The sequence below is a fragment of the Epinephelus lanceolatus genome, chromosome 18, assembly GCF_041903045.1.
Source record: "Epinephelus lanceolatus isolate andai-2023 chromosome 18, ASM4190304v1, whole genome shotgun sequence".
NCBI classification, from domain to species: domain Eukaryota; kingdom Metazoa; phylum Chordata; class Actinopteri; order Perciformes; family Serranidae; genus Epinephelus; species Epinephelus lanceolatus.
The window spans coordinates 36,488,483-36,504,385 of NC_135751.1; the positions used below are offsets into that span (position 1 = coordinate 36,488,483).

General features: G+C 44.0%; 1 protein-coding gene across 1 annotated transcript in view; it reads right to left on the minus strand.

Annotated features, from left to right (window-relative positions):
- tnrc18 (trinucleotide repeat containing 18) overlaps positions 1–15,903 on the minus strand; it is a 70,869-nt gene that overhangs the window by 35,186 nt on the left and 19,780 nt on the right. The window contains exons 3-5 of the mRNA XM_033645147.2: positions 10,160–10,300; positions 4,067–4,171; positions 1,738–3,606 (exon numbers count right to left, since the gene is read on the minus strand). Coding sequence (XP_033501038.2) covers positions 1,738–3,606; positions 4,067–4,171; positions 10,160–10,300 — 2,115 coding nt within the window. The remainder of the gene's footprint in view (positions 1–1,737; positions 3,607–4,066; positions 4,172–10,159; positions 10,301–15,903) is intronic.

The following is a 15,903-nucleotide window of genomic DNA, read 5'->3' on the forward strand; positions in this document are numbered from 1 at the left end:
CATCTCTTATCATTAGCCTATCCCTCTTCTTCTCCTTCCTGCTTCCCTCCATCTTTCCATTCATCCATCCATCTATTTGTGATTTCTGCGTAAATCCTCCGCTGTTTATTTAGAGCTCTTCGCAGCCTGTGAGACTGATGCTATTAGACCAATCACTCTGCTCAAGCAAGGAAATGAATAAACGCCCCCAACAGGCATGCACACACACAGGCATGCACACACACAAACATCTCACACAGTTCTTCGTATACACCCGCGCACGCACACACAAACACACAGTCCGTCACTCTCAAGACTGATCCATTGCTTAGCAACGCACCCATGGTCTTATTGTAATTCAAGGCTTGTTTGTAGCTTTTAGCAGCACTCTGTAATGACATGTTTAATGCAGAGAGGGTGGTGGTGGGGTGGGGAAGGGGGCACTGAAGAAAAGAGTGGAGAAAGAGCAGGGGGCCTGAGGTGGGACAAGGAGGGAGTGCCGCCACAAAGACCTTCTCACAGAGGAAGGAAGGGTGGGGAAGGAGAGAGACATTCAGCGAAATGAAAAGAGCAAGGGATGGAGAGAGAGGGGCTGAGCTGTGGGAGGACAGAGAGAGCATGGAGCTGAGAGAGAAACAGAAACAAGGAGAAAGACAGAGAGATGGAGAGAGAGAGAGAGCACTGTAGCTGAATGACCTTGACGTACAAGAATAGAGCGCTGTATGGCAGGAATTGCTATGCAACACAGAGAGCCTACGGACTCGCCAAAAAGAGCCTTTCAACAAAACACAAGTCATGACATAATTAGTTATTTGGGGGTGGGTGGGTCGGGGGGGGGGGGGGTATTTCCACCATTCCAATCACGTTACGTGCATGAACACCTCAAAGTCAAACACGGGCTGAGTGAACACGACTTTGATCCGAAAGAAAATGAATCCTCCATTATTCATGGAAACCAAAATGAGGAATCATTTGCTCGTGGTTCATTTAACTGAGGGGATCTACTGTATGTTCCCTGCAGAGCCGCTCTGAGAGGAGCCAGAGCGAAAGCAGGAGGAAATATATTAGAAAAATGTTTAAAACAAGTTAAGTACACTTGAATTAACCTATCAAATATATAATTACTTGTGTGAGGGTAAGTGAGGGTCACCGCATGACTCCTGCAAGCATTTCAAACTTGATCCATTCATTCACCAATGATCCATTTCTCAGTTTGTACTATCATTACATGCAAGAAAATAATATTCTACTCGAGGGTTAGCTCCACAGGAACATAGGCTTTAAAGGTACAGTACACCCCAGGATGAAAAATAAATATTTTTTCTCTTGTCTGTAGTGCTATTTATCAGTCTAGGTTGTTTTGGTGTGAGTTGCTGAGTGATGGCGATATCTCATAGACATGTTTGAGTTCTCTCCAGTATAACAGAACTAGACAGTACTAAGTTTGTGGTGCTAATAGTGCCCCAAAACTACATATTAAAATTCAACACTAATGTCTCTTTCCATAGATCATGACTTGGTTACTCAGTGGTTCCCAACTGGTGGGGTTGTGGTCCAAAAGTGGGTTGCTGGTCCATTCTGAATGGACTGCAAGTGACTCGCGAACATGTCAAGTTTGTACAAAACACACTTTATTTTTTAGGTACAGTGAATTTCCAGCACAGAGCTTTTATTTTGAAGTGAAACTGTGTTCAACAGTCAAACAACAGTGATGCAGTGAGTTGTTTGGTGTTTATTTTACATAAGAGATGTCATTACCTTTAATGGCTGTTTGCAGCAGGGTCCTCTGTGTGTCCGAGGGTCCACTGGTCTGTTTACTGGTGCTCCCACTGTCTCTTTGCCGGGCCACAGCTACAGCAATGCCAACCGGAGGGTGCCGCACCTCCCCTTCCCCCTCTCGGCCAAATGAGCGTGCGCTATCCGGCCGTTCCTGCTCTCTTTTCAGCTGTGGCGGCACCCTCAACGCCCCGGAACCACCCGATGATCCAACTGAAACCCTTTCCCTGTCTCTCTCACGTTCTCTTTCCCTTTCACGCTCTCTATCTTTTTCCCTCTCCCTCTCTCTGTCACGCTCTCTTTCTTTCTCCCTCTCTCTTTCAGCTTCCACCCCGACGCTAGCCAGGCCCCCAAAGGGACCTCGGCCATCCGCAGCGTGCCTGGAGGACCCCGGACCCTCAGCAGCAAAGTTTCCACTGTACTTAATGAGACTCTGCATGGCTGAAACCTCTGTGGGATCTGAACCTGCTCCCACACCGCGCTCTCCTCCCAATGACCCTCCAGGTCGGTAGAGCACCGATGGGTCCAGGTAGCGTCTCTGACTCCCCTCCTCACCTGCACGCCCATGTGTGTGTTGGGAGGGGTGTGTCTGGGGGGAATGGCTGTGGGAGGAGTGGGAGTTGTTGCCTGGCCGACTGGTTGTGTGAGGGGACATCTGCGTGTGTGTCGGCTGGCTGTGGGGAGAGGAGAGTGTGTGTCCATGCTGGGCTGCCAGGGCAGCCATGTGACTCGTGGCATAGTTGGCTAATGGGCTGATGGTATTCCACTTAGGCTCCGCCCCTGCCCGCTCTATACCCAATCGCATTGAGTGTTTAGAGATGTCCCTGTTTTCCGGGCTGAACCTTGATTGACTGGTGTAAGAGGCATCCTGGCCTCGTTTACCAATGGAACCATTGGAACAAATGACAGAACCTTCCTCTCTTTGATTGCCTGATTCGCCAGACTGGGAGAGGCGAGGATGCTCCATCAGGCTCCTTTCAGGAAACCTGTAGCTCTCCCTCTCCCTGTTTCTCTCACGTTCGCGCTCTCTGTCTCTGTCGCGCTCTCGGTCGCGCTCTCGTTCTCTGTCGCGCTCCCTTTCTCTGTGTTTGTCACTGTGTTTGTTGTCGCGGGCCTGCGAGGCGATCTGAATGGGCCCAACCCGCTCGTCGTAAACCTCCACAGAAGGCACATATGTCGGTGCGCTAACTCGCTGCTCTCTGATAGACTCTCTGGTTGTGGAAGGGTGAGGCGGTCCAGCGGCAGAGGGCTGAAGCGCAGGGGGGAGGGCGTAGGAGATGTGGAGGGTCCCGGCTGACATGGCCATAGAGTCATTTCTCCTTTGTCTGTCTAAGTGAGAGTTATTTGAGTTAGCGTTATTTGAGTTATGGTTGTGGTGGGGTCGAGAGCCGCCCTCTTCCTCCCGACCTCCTCTGTCTGTGTCTGGTCCATGAAACCTCCCACCCCCGCCAGATGGGAGGGAGTGCTGCGGGGGTGACGGCCTGGATCGTGGCTCCACAGTAGGCTGGGAGTGTGACTTCTGCTGGTTGGAGTGAGGATGGAAGGGCCAACTGTCTCTGTCTCTCTCCGTGTCCCGGTCTTTCTCTCGTTCCCGGTCGCCGCTCCTTGCTCTGCGTTCCTCCTCGCTCCTCCCGTCCTGCGTCAGGTCCACCACGCTGTGTGGCCTCTGCTCCTCTCTCGAACGCTCTCTCTCCCTGTCCCTCTCTCTTTCCCTCTCCCCTCGGTAAGGCCGGTCTCTACCCCCTTCCCGGGACGTCCTCTGAGGGGGTGTGGAGCTGGACGGGGCAGTCGGAGGAGCAGATGGAGGGTGGAGAGGCAACTGGCTCAGGGAGGCTGGCAGGAAAAAGCTCTCTAGAGGAAAAAAAAAACAACACAAAACATAAGAGACATGAGTCTAAACACACACCCACAGCATGAACACAACCTGTTGAAACAGATGAAGATTTAGAGCAAAACAGCAGCACAGAGGCAGAGGTGAGCATGATAAATATTTAAATGTCGACTTGCCAAGAAAATATAACAGTAACAAAAACCTACAGAAGATCTGCAACAGTCATATCCACGAAGAAAAGACGCATACTATACATTTAAACGTGAAAATAAAATACAAAACAAAGCTCAAACTGGTCCCCTGTGAACTGAATGTTCCCCATTTCTGGCTTCATTCCACAACAAACTACGAGTCTCCTCACTAACTGAAAAGGCTCGACATGAAAACCTACTTCCACTCATGTATCACAGGTTATGAGAGAATATGTGCACTAAATTCAGCCACTTGTCTCCATGAATGTTGCTGGTGACAGCGACTGACCTTTATGTGAGTCGTAGAGAGGGTGCTGAGACAGCGAGGGAGGATCCAGGTGCCCCAGGGACAGATAGGGGCTGGAGTACAGGCTGCTTGGCAGAGGAGGGTAGCCTGCAGACACACACACAACACAAAAAACATGTCATTACGATGTAGTTTACACAGAAACTGAGACTATACAACAACTTATTCTCCAGCTCAGTCTTGTAAATATTATGTCTCCCTTGAAATTCTCACGAGGACCATTTGGAGCCACTGGACAACCCTAGAGACATGATGCATGAGGATTTAGAGGCATCTTCTGCTGTAATGTAACAAACAAAAATATTATTTCTTACATAAAGAGCAGCAGAGTTGACATGCAGTTTATTAACTGGCAACTATTTTAAAAATTTCATGGTCAGTTTCTGTATTAAAGTACCTGAGTGGAAACATCAAAACCTAGAAAAAAATCTTGAAATAATGCAAAAAAGTTTACATGCTGGGCAAGGAAAAACAAATACAGCAAAAAATAACATAAAGTCATTGCACAGGTCACTGCAAACTCTCCTTAGCGTCTCTGGATGGCTTCTAACACACTTTGCACACAGCACTGTTACTAAAACTTCTCCAAGAGCACATTACTAGTTGTTTAAAACTCTGTGTCGATTGTCCAGTGTGTCTGTGTTATTATACATCCACTGGTTTCCTTCCTTTGAGGTTTGACTGTCCCTCTTTTAATTGTGACATCTCATTACGCCCTCTTCTGCAGAGTCACCTGACCACGGCTATTCAAAGAAGGCTGGGGCACGCTCTTTGACCTCATGGGAGCTATGAGGTATGACACAAGTGCAATGTAATTAACTGGAGCTGTGATGTTGGAGGGTTACAGCAGATGGTAGCAGAAATAAAGGGACAGTGTCCACTCAAGTGCTCTTTGGGTGAGGCCTTTTTAGCCTCCTTGGATGCACTCAACCTGACACACCTTTTGGGAACACTAATTTAGATGGTGGCTGATATACAAGAGAATGTTCGCATGTAGAAAATATTTGTTTATGGTCTTTTTCAATATTTAAAGAATTGTATTTTTCACCTATATCTTTACTTTTCGTACAAAACTATTCCAGCTTGAGGCCAACAGTGGAAGTCTCAGTTTGACAAATCAGTCATCCTCTAAGTCCTATGATAACGCCCCAGCTATTGCTCATATACTGCTCATGTGTTGTAACCAAGTACACTGACATGTTTTAACCTCCTTGCATCTGACCAGGAGTCTCATTTATAAACACCACTTAAGCATAAATCGAGGCCTGAAAGAGGTGTACGTCAATTCCCACGCAAAAGTTGTGATCCATAAAACAAACTTGGTGGGAGACACTTGACCCTTACCAACATTCTAGCGACAGGAAATTGCAGATGGTGAGGTGGAAGCCTGATTGTAGAAACTGTCAAATATTTTTTGGCACATGCCATCTTTGGCTTTTGTCCTTATGTACATTTTTAGTCTAAATCCTACACATTGTTTTATAAATGAGACCCCAGGCCCCCAGAAGTGCACCAGGCTTTGAAGCCAATTTTCATAGTGACCAAACAGTGAAGTTATAAATTGCTGGCTCCAACACAAAAAGACATTTTCACATTGTCTTGCACGGTGATAGAGGCATCTGTAAATACACGGATACATTTTTTAGCATCACAACCTTTGCAAAAATCACTTGTCTCACTATCGGGATTCAATCCATTCGGTCCAGTAACATTTAGAGAGTCTAGAAGAGCCACACGTTAGAATTATTTCGGTGAAACCATAAGTAGCTAAGCTTAAGTCTCTAATGCGCCTGCTCTATGGGCCACATAGTGCAGAAGCAGTTCCCGGTCATCTGGGTAATTTTATACACGGCAGTTGAACCATTTTGGCTTCATGCACCACTGAGCAACTCGTATAGGGATGAATGGGGCCTGGCCTTCAATGCTGTATGCTGTAATGACCGGAGAATTAGCGCCATCTACTGCGTATCTTGATAAACCAACTCCCAAAGTTCAGGTAACAGTAGTCCATGGATAAAGGACATAAATTTGCATTATACTTTGCAGATTTTTGGAGAATTCAGTCAAAACTTGCACTACATTTAGATGGACCTTTAATAATTTGTGTGCTTCATGAGTTCACCTTTGAGCTATGCGATCATCGAAACATGATAATTTGGGTCAATACTGAGATCACGATTATTTCAAATGATTACTCATTGACGATGGAAACATCTGCATTTACTGAACTCAACTTAAAAACAAATACATGGTGCAAGAGGAGAAAGAGAGACCCCGCGCTGTTGGTAGAAGGGCCTGGGACTGCGATTACTTCCAGCAGTATAGGAATGAATTACAACACAATATACTTAAATATATTTCTTGCTTTTTCCCTGATGGTCTGCATAAGTCTCAAAGTTTGTCACTAAGATGGTCTGAGAAGTTGTTAAATCCGGTGAGAAAGTCAGAGAAAACACTGAGCCTACTGCTGTAAAAGACAGGGATGCAAAATAATCTTTTCATCTTGATCATCTTGTTTCATAATCGTTTGAAGCCAAATCCTGGTTGAAAATAAAATTCAATTAATCACTCAGCCCTAGATTAGCTCGAGGTTGATGTTGAGTGAGAGTCTGCCTGACAGTCAGTTGCCACTCTCAGAGACCGGCTCTTAATATAGACAAAGCCTCGCGCCTGGTGTAATGCTCTGGATTCTGTGTTGGGACTGAGCTGGCTGCAAGTGTGACGCTGGCTGGTGTCACCACATGTAACAAAAAAAAAGGCTGCCACCCAGAGAGGGTGAGACATTCCCTGTTCCCACACTCCAGCCACTCCAAGATATATCAAAGACGTTGCTGCCATTCCAGCACGCAGCAGCGAGCAGCAGAGCCGGAGTATAAATCTGGTGAGAGGCAGAAATGGAGAAGCAGGAGGAGGCGGGTGGTGAGGGTGTCAGTGGTTAGAGGGAGGCATAGAGAGACAGAAATATAAGAGGAATGATGTGAGGGGACTAAAGGCATGCGGGATAAGTTTCTTGCAAAGCTTCCTTTAACCACAGCTAACAGCTAACCTTGATCTCAGACAGCTTTGATACGGGTTCCTATGCAGCCACGGAGCATCCCAGGCATATCCAAAGTCTGCCTCTTAGCTGCCGCCCGGAAACATCTCCAGCTTTTAGTGGCTATTAAAGCCAGCTACCAGGTATTAAGAATCTCTCTTACGCCGTCAGAGATTCTATTCATATCAGAGCAAGTCGACTCTAAGGCTGCTTTAGCCAGCAGGAGGTTTTAGCTTCTTTAGCTTCAGACACTTCATCCTCAATTCAGGCTCAACTATAAGTCAAGCGTCAAAAGTCCATCCATCCTTTATCCCTCCTGCTTTGGCTGAATATAAAGTCTAACAAGGTGTGTGTTGGCGGGGGCTGAAACTGATCGACTTCTGTATTTGAGGGTATGATTTAAAGGTATGTTCCTTTAGAGTTTCATCGAAGCAATCCCTGTTTTTGATACTTGTTATGGTTGGCATTTTTTTCTGCAACAACCATTGGATATATTTACACCATTATTTTAGGAGGGGCGGCCCACCCTGCCTGACCAACCAGGATTTATTGATTTTATTCATTCATTCTTCAATAAATAGGCCTTTATGGATATTAAGACACAAACATGACATAAGGTTGAAATAATGTCCCTAAATCATGTATACAGGGTGTCTACAGATATAACCAGGTTAAATTTAAGACTTTAAGACCTTTTTAATACCACCTTATATGAAATTTAAGACAAACGTGCAATGGAAATTCCTTTTAATGACACTTATTTTTTGGACGCGTGCTGAACACATATACCTCTGATGGAACAGTAATGTTAGCAGAGGCAAGTAGAAACAAACCTCTGTGAGCAGAAATGGATAAAGAAAGGCGTCTTTTGATGGCAAGTTTAGATGCAAAGCCCTGCCCAATAGTCATTTGCATTTTCTGTCTATGTGAAATGAGTAACCACCAGAGTATGTCGAGCTGCTGAAAAAACAGGGGATGTTTAGTTAACCTTTACAAGTGCAGAGCTGGGCACTACATTGTGTTAGTTAACTAAGTAATGTTTCATTCAGGTTAATGTGTCCATCTGTTGTTGCTTGTTGGGCTTGAGTTTGCCATGGTTTGCTTTCAGTATATTTTTTGAGCATGCAGAACCTTTGAGGTTATTCTGGAGAATATTCTGGACACTATTTGTCATTGGTTTGAATTGTTTAATAAGTTTAATGTAAAGAGAAAATCTCATCACTGTCTTAAATGCTATTTATTATTGCAATACTGGTCTCTTCAATGATTGTAAACAGACACTGGGTATGTCAGGCTGGAGAAATGTTCGCAGTAGTGTGACTGAAAGTATTTAAGACCCATTGAATCTGAATTTAAGACAATATAAGACTTTTTAAGGCCTTATATTAAGAAAATTTAAGGACCTGTAGACACCCTAGTATATTTCAAGTATTGTGTTTCTGAATGTTGTGGCATTATTTCAACATAAAAGGTTGTTTATGATTCATATATTTCAAAGTTAAGGCATTATTAACTAAAGTTGCAGCATGCGGATTTGCATAAAGGCGCACTTTATTCATGTTCTTTGAAAGAGACCAACACCATCAACCTGATGGCAAACACACCGTCTCTGGACCACCTGAGAAGCCTAAGATCTGGCTGAGGAAAAGACCACAGTGGAGCCAGCCATCACCCACATCTCTGTGGTCAAAGCAGCCACTGCTAAAGTTGGAGTGCACTCTTATTCTGACCTTCATGGTACATGGAAACAGCCCAGGATACACATGTGACTAAGTCCGCTTCCCAAAAAAATGTCCACACAGAGTGCCAGTATATTCAAAATACATATAGTGATATATGATGGACTGGATTACAGTAAGTATAAAATATACCAGCTGTGTTCCTAAATTAGGAATATGAAATCCCACTAAATTGAAATCTGAGGAACCTTATTATACCACCAGCTGCTGTTTAGTTTAGCTTAGCATAAAGACTGGAAACAGGGGGAAACAGATAGCCTGGCTCTGTCTGCAGGTAACAAAATGCATCTACTAGCACCCCCAAAGCTCAAAATTCACACATTATATCTTGATTGTTTAATCTGCAAAGAAACTGAAGTGTAAAAACACAAAAATGCCATTTTTGTTTCGAGTTATGTGCCGCACTATTCTTGGCTCTGAGCAGTTGCCAGGGAACCAGCAAAGAGTCGGAGGAATTACTGCTCAGACTCTTGGTTATAATCACAGGGCTGCCCCCTTTGAACTGTCCCTAAATCGAAGACAGTACGATCGAGACAAAATCTTAAAAACTAATCACACAGAATCTGATTTGCTGCAGCGGACTGGACGAGATCTGTGTCACACAGGCGATGCAATCAGCTTTAAAACGAACCCTAAATAGAATCCATTCGTCCTTCTCCCTTTACCTTGCCAAAATGCACTCTGGGATATGTTCCCTCCTATCTGACCTTCTACTCCAGCGAGATTTGATAAGGAGACACAAAAGGACAGGAGGAGGGAATGAGGAAGGAGCAGAGATTGAATCACTTACTGGGCAGGCCTTAAGATGAACACAGAGACAGAGAGGTCCACAGAGAAGATAAAAACACACTAAGATATAAATATACATACACCTTTGTGCGTCTAAAACTGTGTTCGGAAGCTGGGTCAGGAGAGAGGTGTTGTAGGAAAAGTGGGGCAGGAGAGCTACACAGAGACAGACAGAGACAAAGTGCACACTGGACAGGAAGCTCAAAAAAAGAACAAGAGAGAGGAAGATAGATTACAGTAACGCATGACAGGCGAAAGTAAGAGACAGGTGGAGGACGGAGGAAACGAGACGCATATAGGACAGAGCCAGCAGCGCACCTAGCAGCAGAGAGACAGAAATGGAACAGGATCCCACTGGTGTAAGCACTGAGAAGCAGAAGAAAGAGCCTCCTGGGCTTTGGACGGCAGCAGACTGTGAGAAATATATGATGTGTCTTAAGAATCTGAAATCCTTACTGAGACAGAAAAACACAGGGAGAGAGATGGAAATGTTTGTCCAGGCAAATGATTTACCTTCATGAGCCGGTGATGCCCAGAGCTGAGCCATCTGCAGACTGCTGGGATTGGCCGATCTGTATGCTGGGTCAGAGGTCAGGGGGGAGGGGCCGGGAAAACCTGACAGGAAAGGACTGGAGCCTGCCGGGAAGGCATCGCCTGGAAAAAAAACAGAACGAAGACTGTCAGTCAACCACACGGCCACAAGAACCAAACTAATAAATGACGATCGATTTATACTGTACATGCTGTCACTTTCCAGCGTGCGTGCTTTTGGGGTGTGTGTGGTGCACAATCGATGCGTGCTGATGGTTCTGTGCCGAAGCAGTCTGTTGTAATCACATTACTACTGAGCCACCATGCACTCTGCTTCCACAAGACAGACCACAGACAGACTGCACTCTGAAGAGAGGGGACAGTTAATGTAACCACCGACTGAAAACCGCAATCATCACAGTGGGAGCGAGGAAGAAGGGAGCTGTGTAAACCCAGCTGGACACATGCATGTCATCAGATATGTCGCTGTTAGGGAGTTTACCATCAGAGCTCCCTTTAGTTACCTCCTGGTCTTTCCTATAAACCACTTTCTACTTGTCACCTTGTGGGTTCTGCCTTCAATAAATCATATCTATTCGATTTTAAATTCTCCAAAAGATACAGAACTGGGCTGTGTGAGCAGCCCAATTGGTGACCTCAGCACTCTGCTGATGATTCTTTCAATCAATCATTTGGTCTATGACATGCCATCAAACACAAGAACTGCCTGGGTCTAGACCTTTGAATCCGCCCACTCCACAGAGTTGACTGATTTGTCTGGCATTGTGACATGAAACAGCGCTTTCTCCGTTGACAATTCATCAGCGAGTGCCCCGTGACACTTACGATTAGCCATTCAGTGCCATGGGTGGGACTAACACTATTGTCTAGCATTATAAAGCAGTGTAATGAGGAGTAATAACAATAGCGAGCGCTAAAGACGAGATAGATGCTGCTATCGAGGCTGTTTAAATGACGTGTTAATGTCAACATTGCCCAACATCGTAGTTTGTTTTTACCTCGCTCCACTCCACTCTTAAACCCCAGCAAGAGAGGTACATGGCTACGCATCAGTGTGGACTTAAATAATGCTTAATTCAGGCGACTATGTTGGTCTCTTGTGATTGATTACAGGCAACTGAACCCTTCTCCCCGACTGACATCGGCTACGGTGGACGTCAGAGTAAAGATGGAAAGGGGTGTAACAAGCTGACAATCCTGTCTGATATCAGGCAAGTAAAGGAACGCCCATCATAACTTCCCAAAGCCCAAGGTGACACCCTCAATTTTCATTACAACCAAATGATATTCAGGCACTATGATGTATGACAAGAGCCCCTTTTACACCGTCTGTTCAAGTTTGTTTTTGCCACTGACAGGCTCAGGTTATCATTCCAAGTGTCTGACAACATTATGGAAAAAATCCCGACAGTTCTAAACCTTTTTTAAAGAGTAAGATTCTTTTTGTTTAACCAGAAACAGCCCTGAAATAACTATTGTCAAACCCACAAGGCTCCATTTAAAAAAAGAGCGATTTTTTTGTCATAAAACACACTCCATTCAAAGTCGACAGACACAAAGTAAAACTTCGAAAAACCATCTTGGTTCGTCTCCACTGTTCCAACAATCACCAACTCTGGTTTGGTTGAAATAAACCCTTAATTCACCCAGTTAGATGTGAAAGTATGCTGGCTCTATACACGCTAAAATTACTGTTTATTTAAATGGAGTCTGGTGGGCTTGGGCAATTCAGATTTTGGGGCTGTTTCTGGGTAAACGAAAGGGTCTTTCTCTTTAACAAAGAGGTCTATCTCTGTAGGGATCCTTTCCATAATGTTGTCAGACACTTAAAATAACAATCTGAACCCGTCAATGGCAAAACCAAACACTGTTATTGGATGTAAATTGACGGCTGGTGGTTTTGTGGCTGCCGTCTGCAGGGGTCTTGCTAAATACTCAACCAATTTCATAAGCTGTATCTCCCATTAGTCACTTTCACACAAGAACATGTGAAAATTGTGTCCAGGTTCAAAAATACTAAGCTACCCTTTAAGGGAGAAATCACAACATAATATTTTTACTGTTAGACAGCAGCAGACATCTTCAAAGGGCTCTACTGTGATCCACAGATATGTACTCTGTGCCCAGGCTGATAAAATACTTGCCCAGCATGAAAACCAGCGTTAAAGTTTAATATTTCCACAGACTGATACAGCCTGTGGCGTACACTTTAGCATCATTGATGTCAACTTTTCGACATTTGATTCATTTCAGGTTTTTCAACAAACATCCCTCTATCACATGAGGGCTGCTGGCATTAACTTTTTTATGATAAAAAGAAATAACAACCCCAAAAGTATCATTCTGCCCTGATAATGTTCAAATCTGGCTTCGATACAAACAGACTGACCGCCACCCCTGCACACAGTGATCTGTTTATACACACACTCTGTTCACAGCATGTTGTCGTCACACACACTTCACCATTAAACCCAGCTCCATCACTCCACCATCGGCAGAGTACATCCTCGTAAAATATTTCATATCTCGGCATGTATGATATGGTTATCGATTGTTTTTATTAGACTCCACTCCTGCATGTGTGACCATTAGTAAACTCTGAACCTTTGAACCGTCCCTGCCTCTTCCAATCACAACCTCCTAAGAGCTGGAAAAGGTTTCATGTTTAGCCGAGGTTCCCCCACCCACCCAGCCCATTACTGAACGCACTGCACAGCCATTACCCTGATAAAACTAACCATGTGTGTAGGGGAAAGGGTGCCGTCTGTATATGGGCGAGGGGGAAGGGACTGTGTGTATCTGTGTGTGTGTGTTTCTGTATTAGTCCTGTGGGAATCTGAGAAAGACATGCTGTGCTCACCGAGTTTCCCCTGCATCTAAATCAGTACATTAAAACCGCAGTCCGTTAGCGCCTGCACACACACTGCATTTTAAATCAATAGCAAATGCAGCTTTCCAATTAATCACAAACAGAGGTGTGTACACACGCATACAGGAGTATTGCAGTGTGCCTCAGTGAAGGTGGATCCTTCCACACTCAGCTTTTATAAGACACAGATTTATTCTCGTCTCCCCATGTTTGCATGTATGCATGTGTGTGTCTGTGTGTGTGTGTGTGTGTGGCTTCAGTGGCTGCACTGCATCTCTGTGTGATCACTGACATGTGCAAACAGTTTTGTGAGGGTTTGCAGTGAATGCCCTTTGAGTCAGAAACACTGCAGGAGCCTCAAACACACACAAACACACACACACACACACACACACACTAAACAAATGGACAAATACACGCCTAAGATACGCACGTAAGAAAATGCAGGCATGCACATACGAATCCACTGATCACGCAATTTACTGGGCGTACACAGACACGCAAACACGCAGATACGCACACAGCCTGTGACTAACCTTCAGTTTGTCTCAGTATGTTAACTTTGCAGAAAAACACACCTCCCTCATCCTGCGGTAAAGAGCAGCACAGTGATGAGGTTATACCTCCAAAAAGAGATGACTATCTGTGTCGTTTAATGATACAATCTATTATTCATTATAGCAGAGACATACTCACACACAGAAGTCATTATACTACTTTGTCCTTTTCATATGCATACATCACCGCTGTCCGAAGAAAACTAGGCATCTCCACATTTGATGACTTGGAATTCTTAGTAAGGATTATGTGGCTTTTATGCACTGGAAAATTCTTTAACTTCTAAAACTTATCATTTTTACAATTTGAGTCCTGATTGACTTGCAGACACCCATGGTCACTGGTGCAAAAATTACAATTAAGTGTGTTTACTTCTACAGCAAAGACTTGCTGTCAACAGTCCGTCAATAATATGTCTTTTCCCATTGTGTCAACTGTGATCTGAAGTCACACAGCATGCAGTGAAAGTAGTTTTCCACTCTTCATCTCTGGCTGCTTTCACACCAAATCTGGCATTGTAGCCAAAAAAGCCACTCCTCCTATTAATTTGACTGATGGACCCAGGCTGCGGCAGAAGTGGCAAGAACAAAAAATAACACAGTGCCCTGTGTCAAAAAGCTAAAACCGATTACATTTTTGGAGAAACACAACCCGACATAGTGGCCAATCACTTTACTGGCAATCAGACCAGAAGGATGCCCGCAGTCCACAGGAAGAAGTAATACAGCTTTTCTATCGTTAAATATTATAGTGAGTAAAAGAAATAATGTATTAACAGCTCTTCTGTACTTTCCTACAAAGGACAACACTCGCTTCATTTGTGTGTGTGTACACGTGTCTTTTGTGGCTGTAAAGATACAACTGATACGAAGACAATTACTCAGTCACTGAGATGTGGTGATTGGCTTTCCAGAGTTGGTCTCCACTCTCCACAAATGGGCCATTTAGGTGACATTCCCACTCAATCACACAACGCCAGATTTGGTGTGAAGCAGCCTTCCAGATCACTGCGACTGCTCCTTCATATTTCGGTACTCAAACTAAACCGCTGACAAAAACACACTAAAAGTAACCAGTGTCTTGTTTATAGGCCAACTATGTTGCATCAGCAATAACTTAAAACAGCTCTGATACAGCTGCAGGAGAGCAAACAGCGAACAGTGTGGCGATTATCAAACAATCAAACAATGGAACACTGGATTACATACATGCATTGTTTCCTGTCAATCCCAATGCATGTGCAGGTAATCTGAATCCAATGGCGGACCCTGCCAGCCACAATGAAACTGCTACACAGAGAGGTAATTACAGTATGCAAATATATTTAGAGGCTATTGCTCAGAAACGCCACCATAAATATTATCAACAACATGCTTTGACTCCACTGAAGATGTGTTGCACTTTTAAGTTAAATAAACTATTAAAAAAGCTAATTTGGTGATACATGGTTTTCACAGGACAGCCACAACATGTTGCAATAAATTGTGTGTTATGTTACAAACATTTATTCTTTTATGGACATCAGATGCAAAAGTCAAAACAGGTTTATCTATACTCCTGTGTCATAAGCAAGGAGCATTGTTGCATTTAGTTGTATGCATCATGTATAATATTAAATATAATACCTATGTATTTACTATTTTATCTCACAAGCCATGTGTGATACTTTCTGTAATTTATCAGTGTCTTTGTTGTACTACTGTCCTGTCTTGGTGGCTACATATTGTTTTAAGTTGCAGCTATGTATAGCACTATTGCCTAAGCAACATTTCCCCTTGGGCACAATAAAGTATATCTTATCTCATCTTAAATATCTCATGACAATAACCGGCTGTTGAACTGAACATTATGTTTCCTGTTTTTCTGAGTACCGTCCAATTTTTAGTGTGACCATAAAAAGCACTTTGCTATTTGTTGTTAGTGTAACGCGAGTGATCCAATGCCAGAATAAATATTGGCGTTATACATTTCTGCAAACCACAGATGCTACATTTGCACATTATTATGTAGCGGAAGTGTTGAAACTTAATGTTTCAACGACACTGATGTTAACATGTGGTTATGTTTAGGCACGAAAAACACTCTGTTATGGTCAGGAGAAGATCATGTCTTGGGGGACACTGCGTACAGCATAATATCAGTTAAAAAACAACCCCTTTTATGGCACTTTCCCCACTGGGAAAACAACAAATAGCCGCTAAAAAACACCCATGTTTAAGGTTAAAAAGCTGCAGTAAACACAGTGACAGGCCCCTTAAAAGCACCAATGGTTAAGACT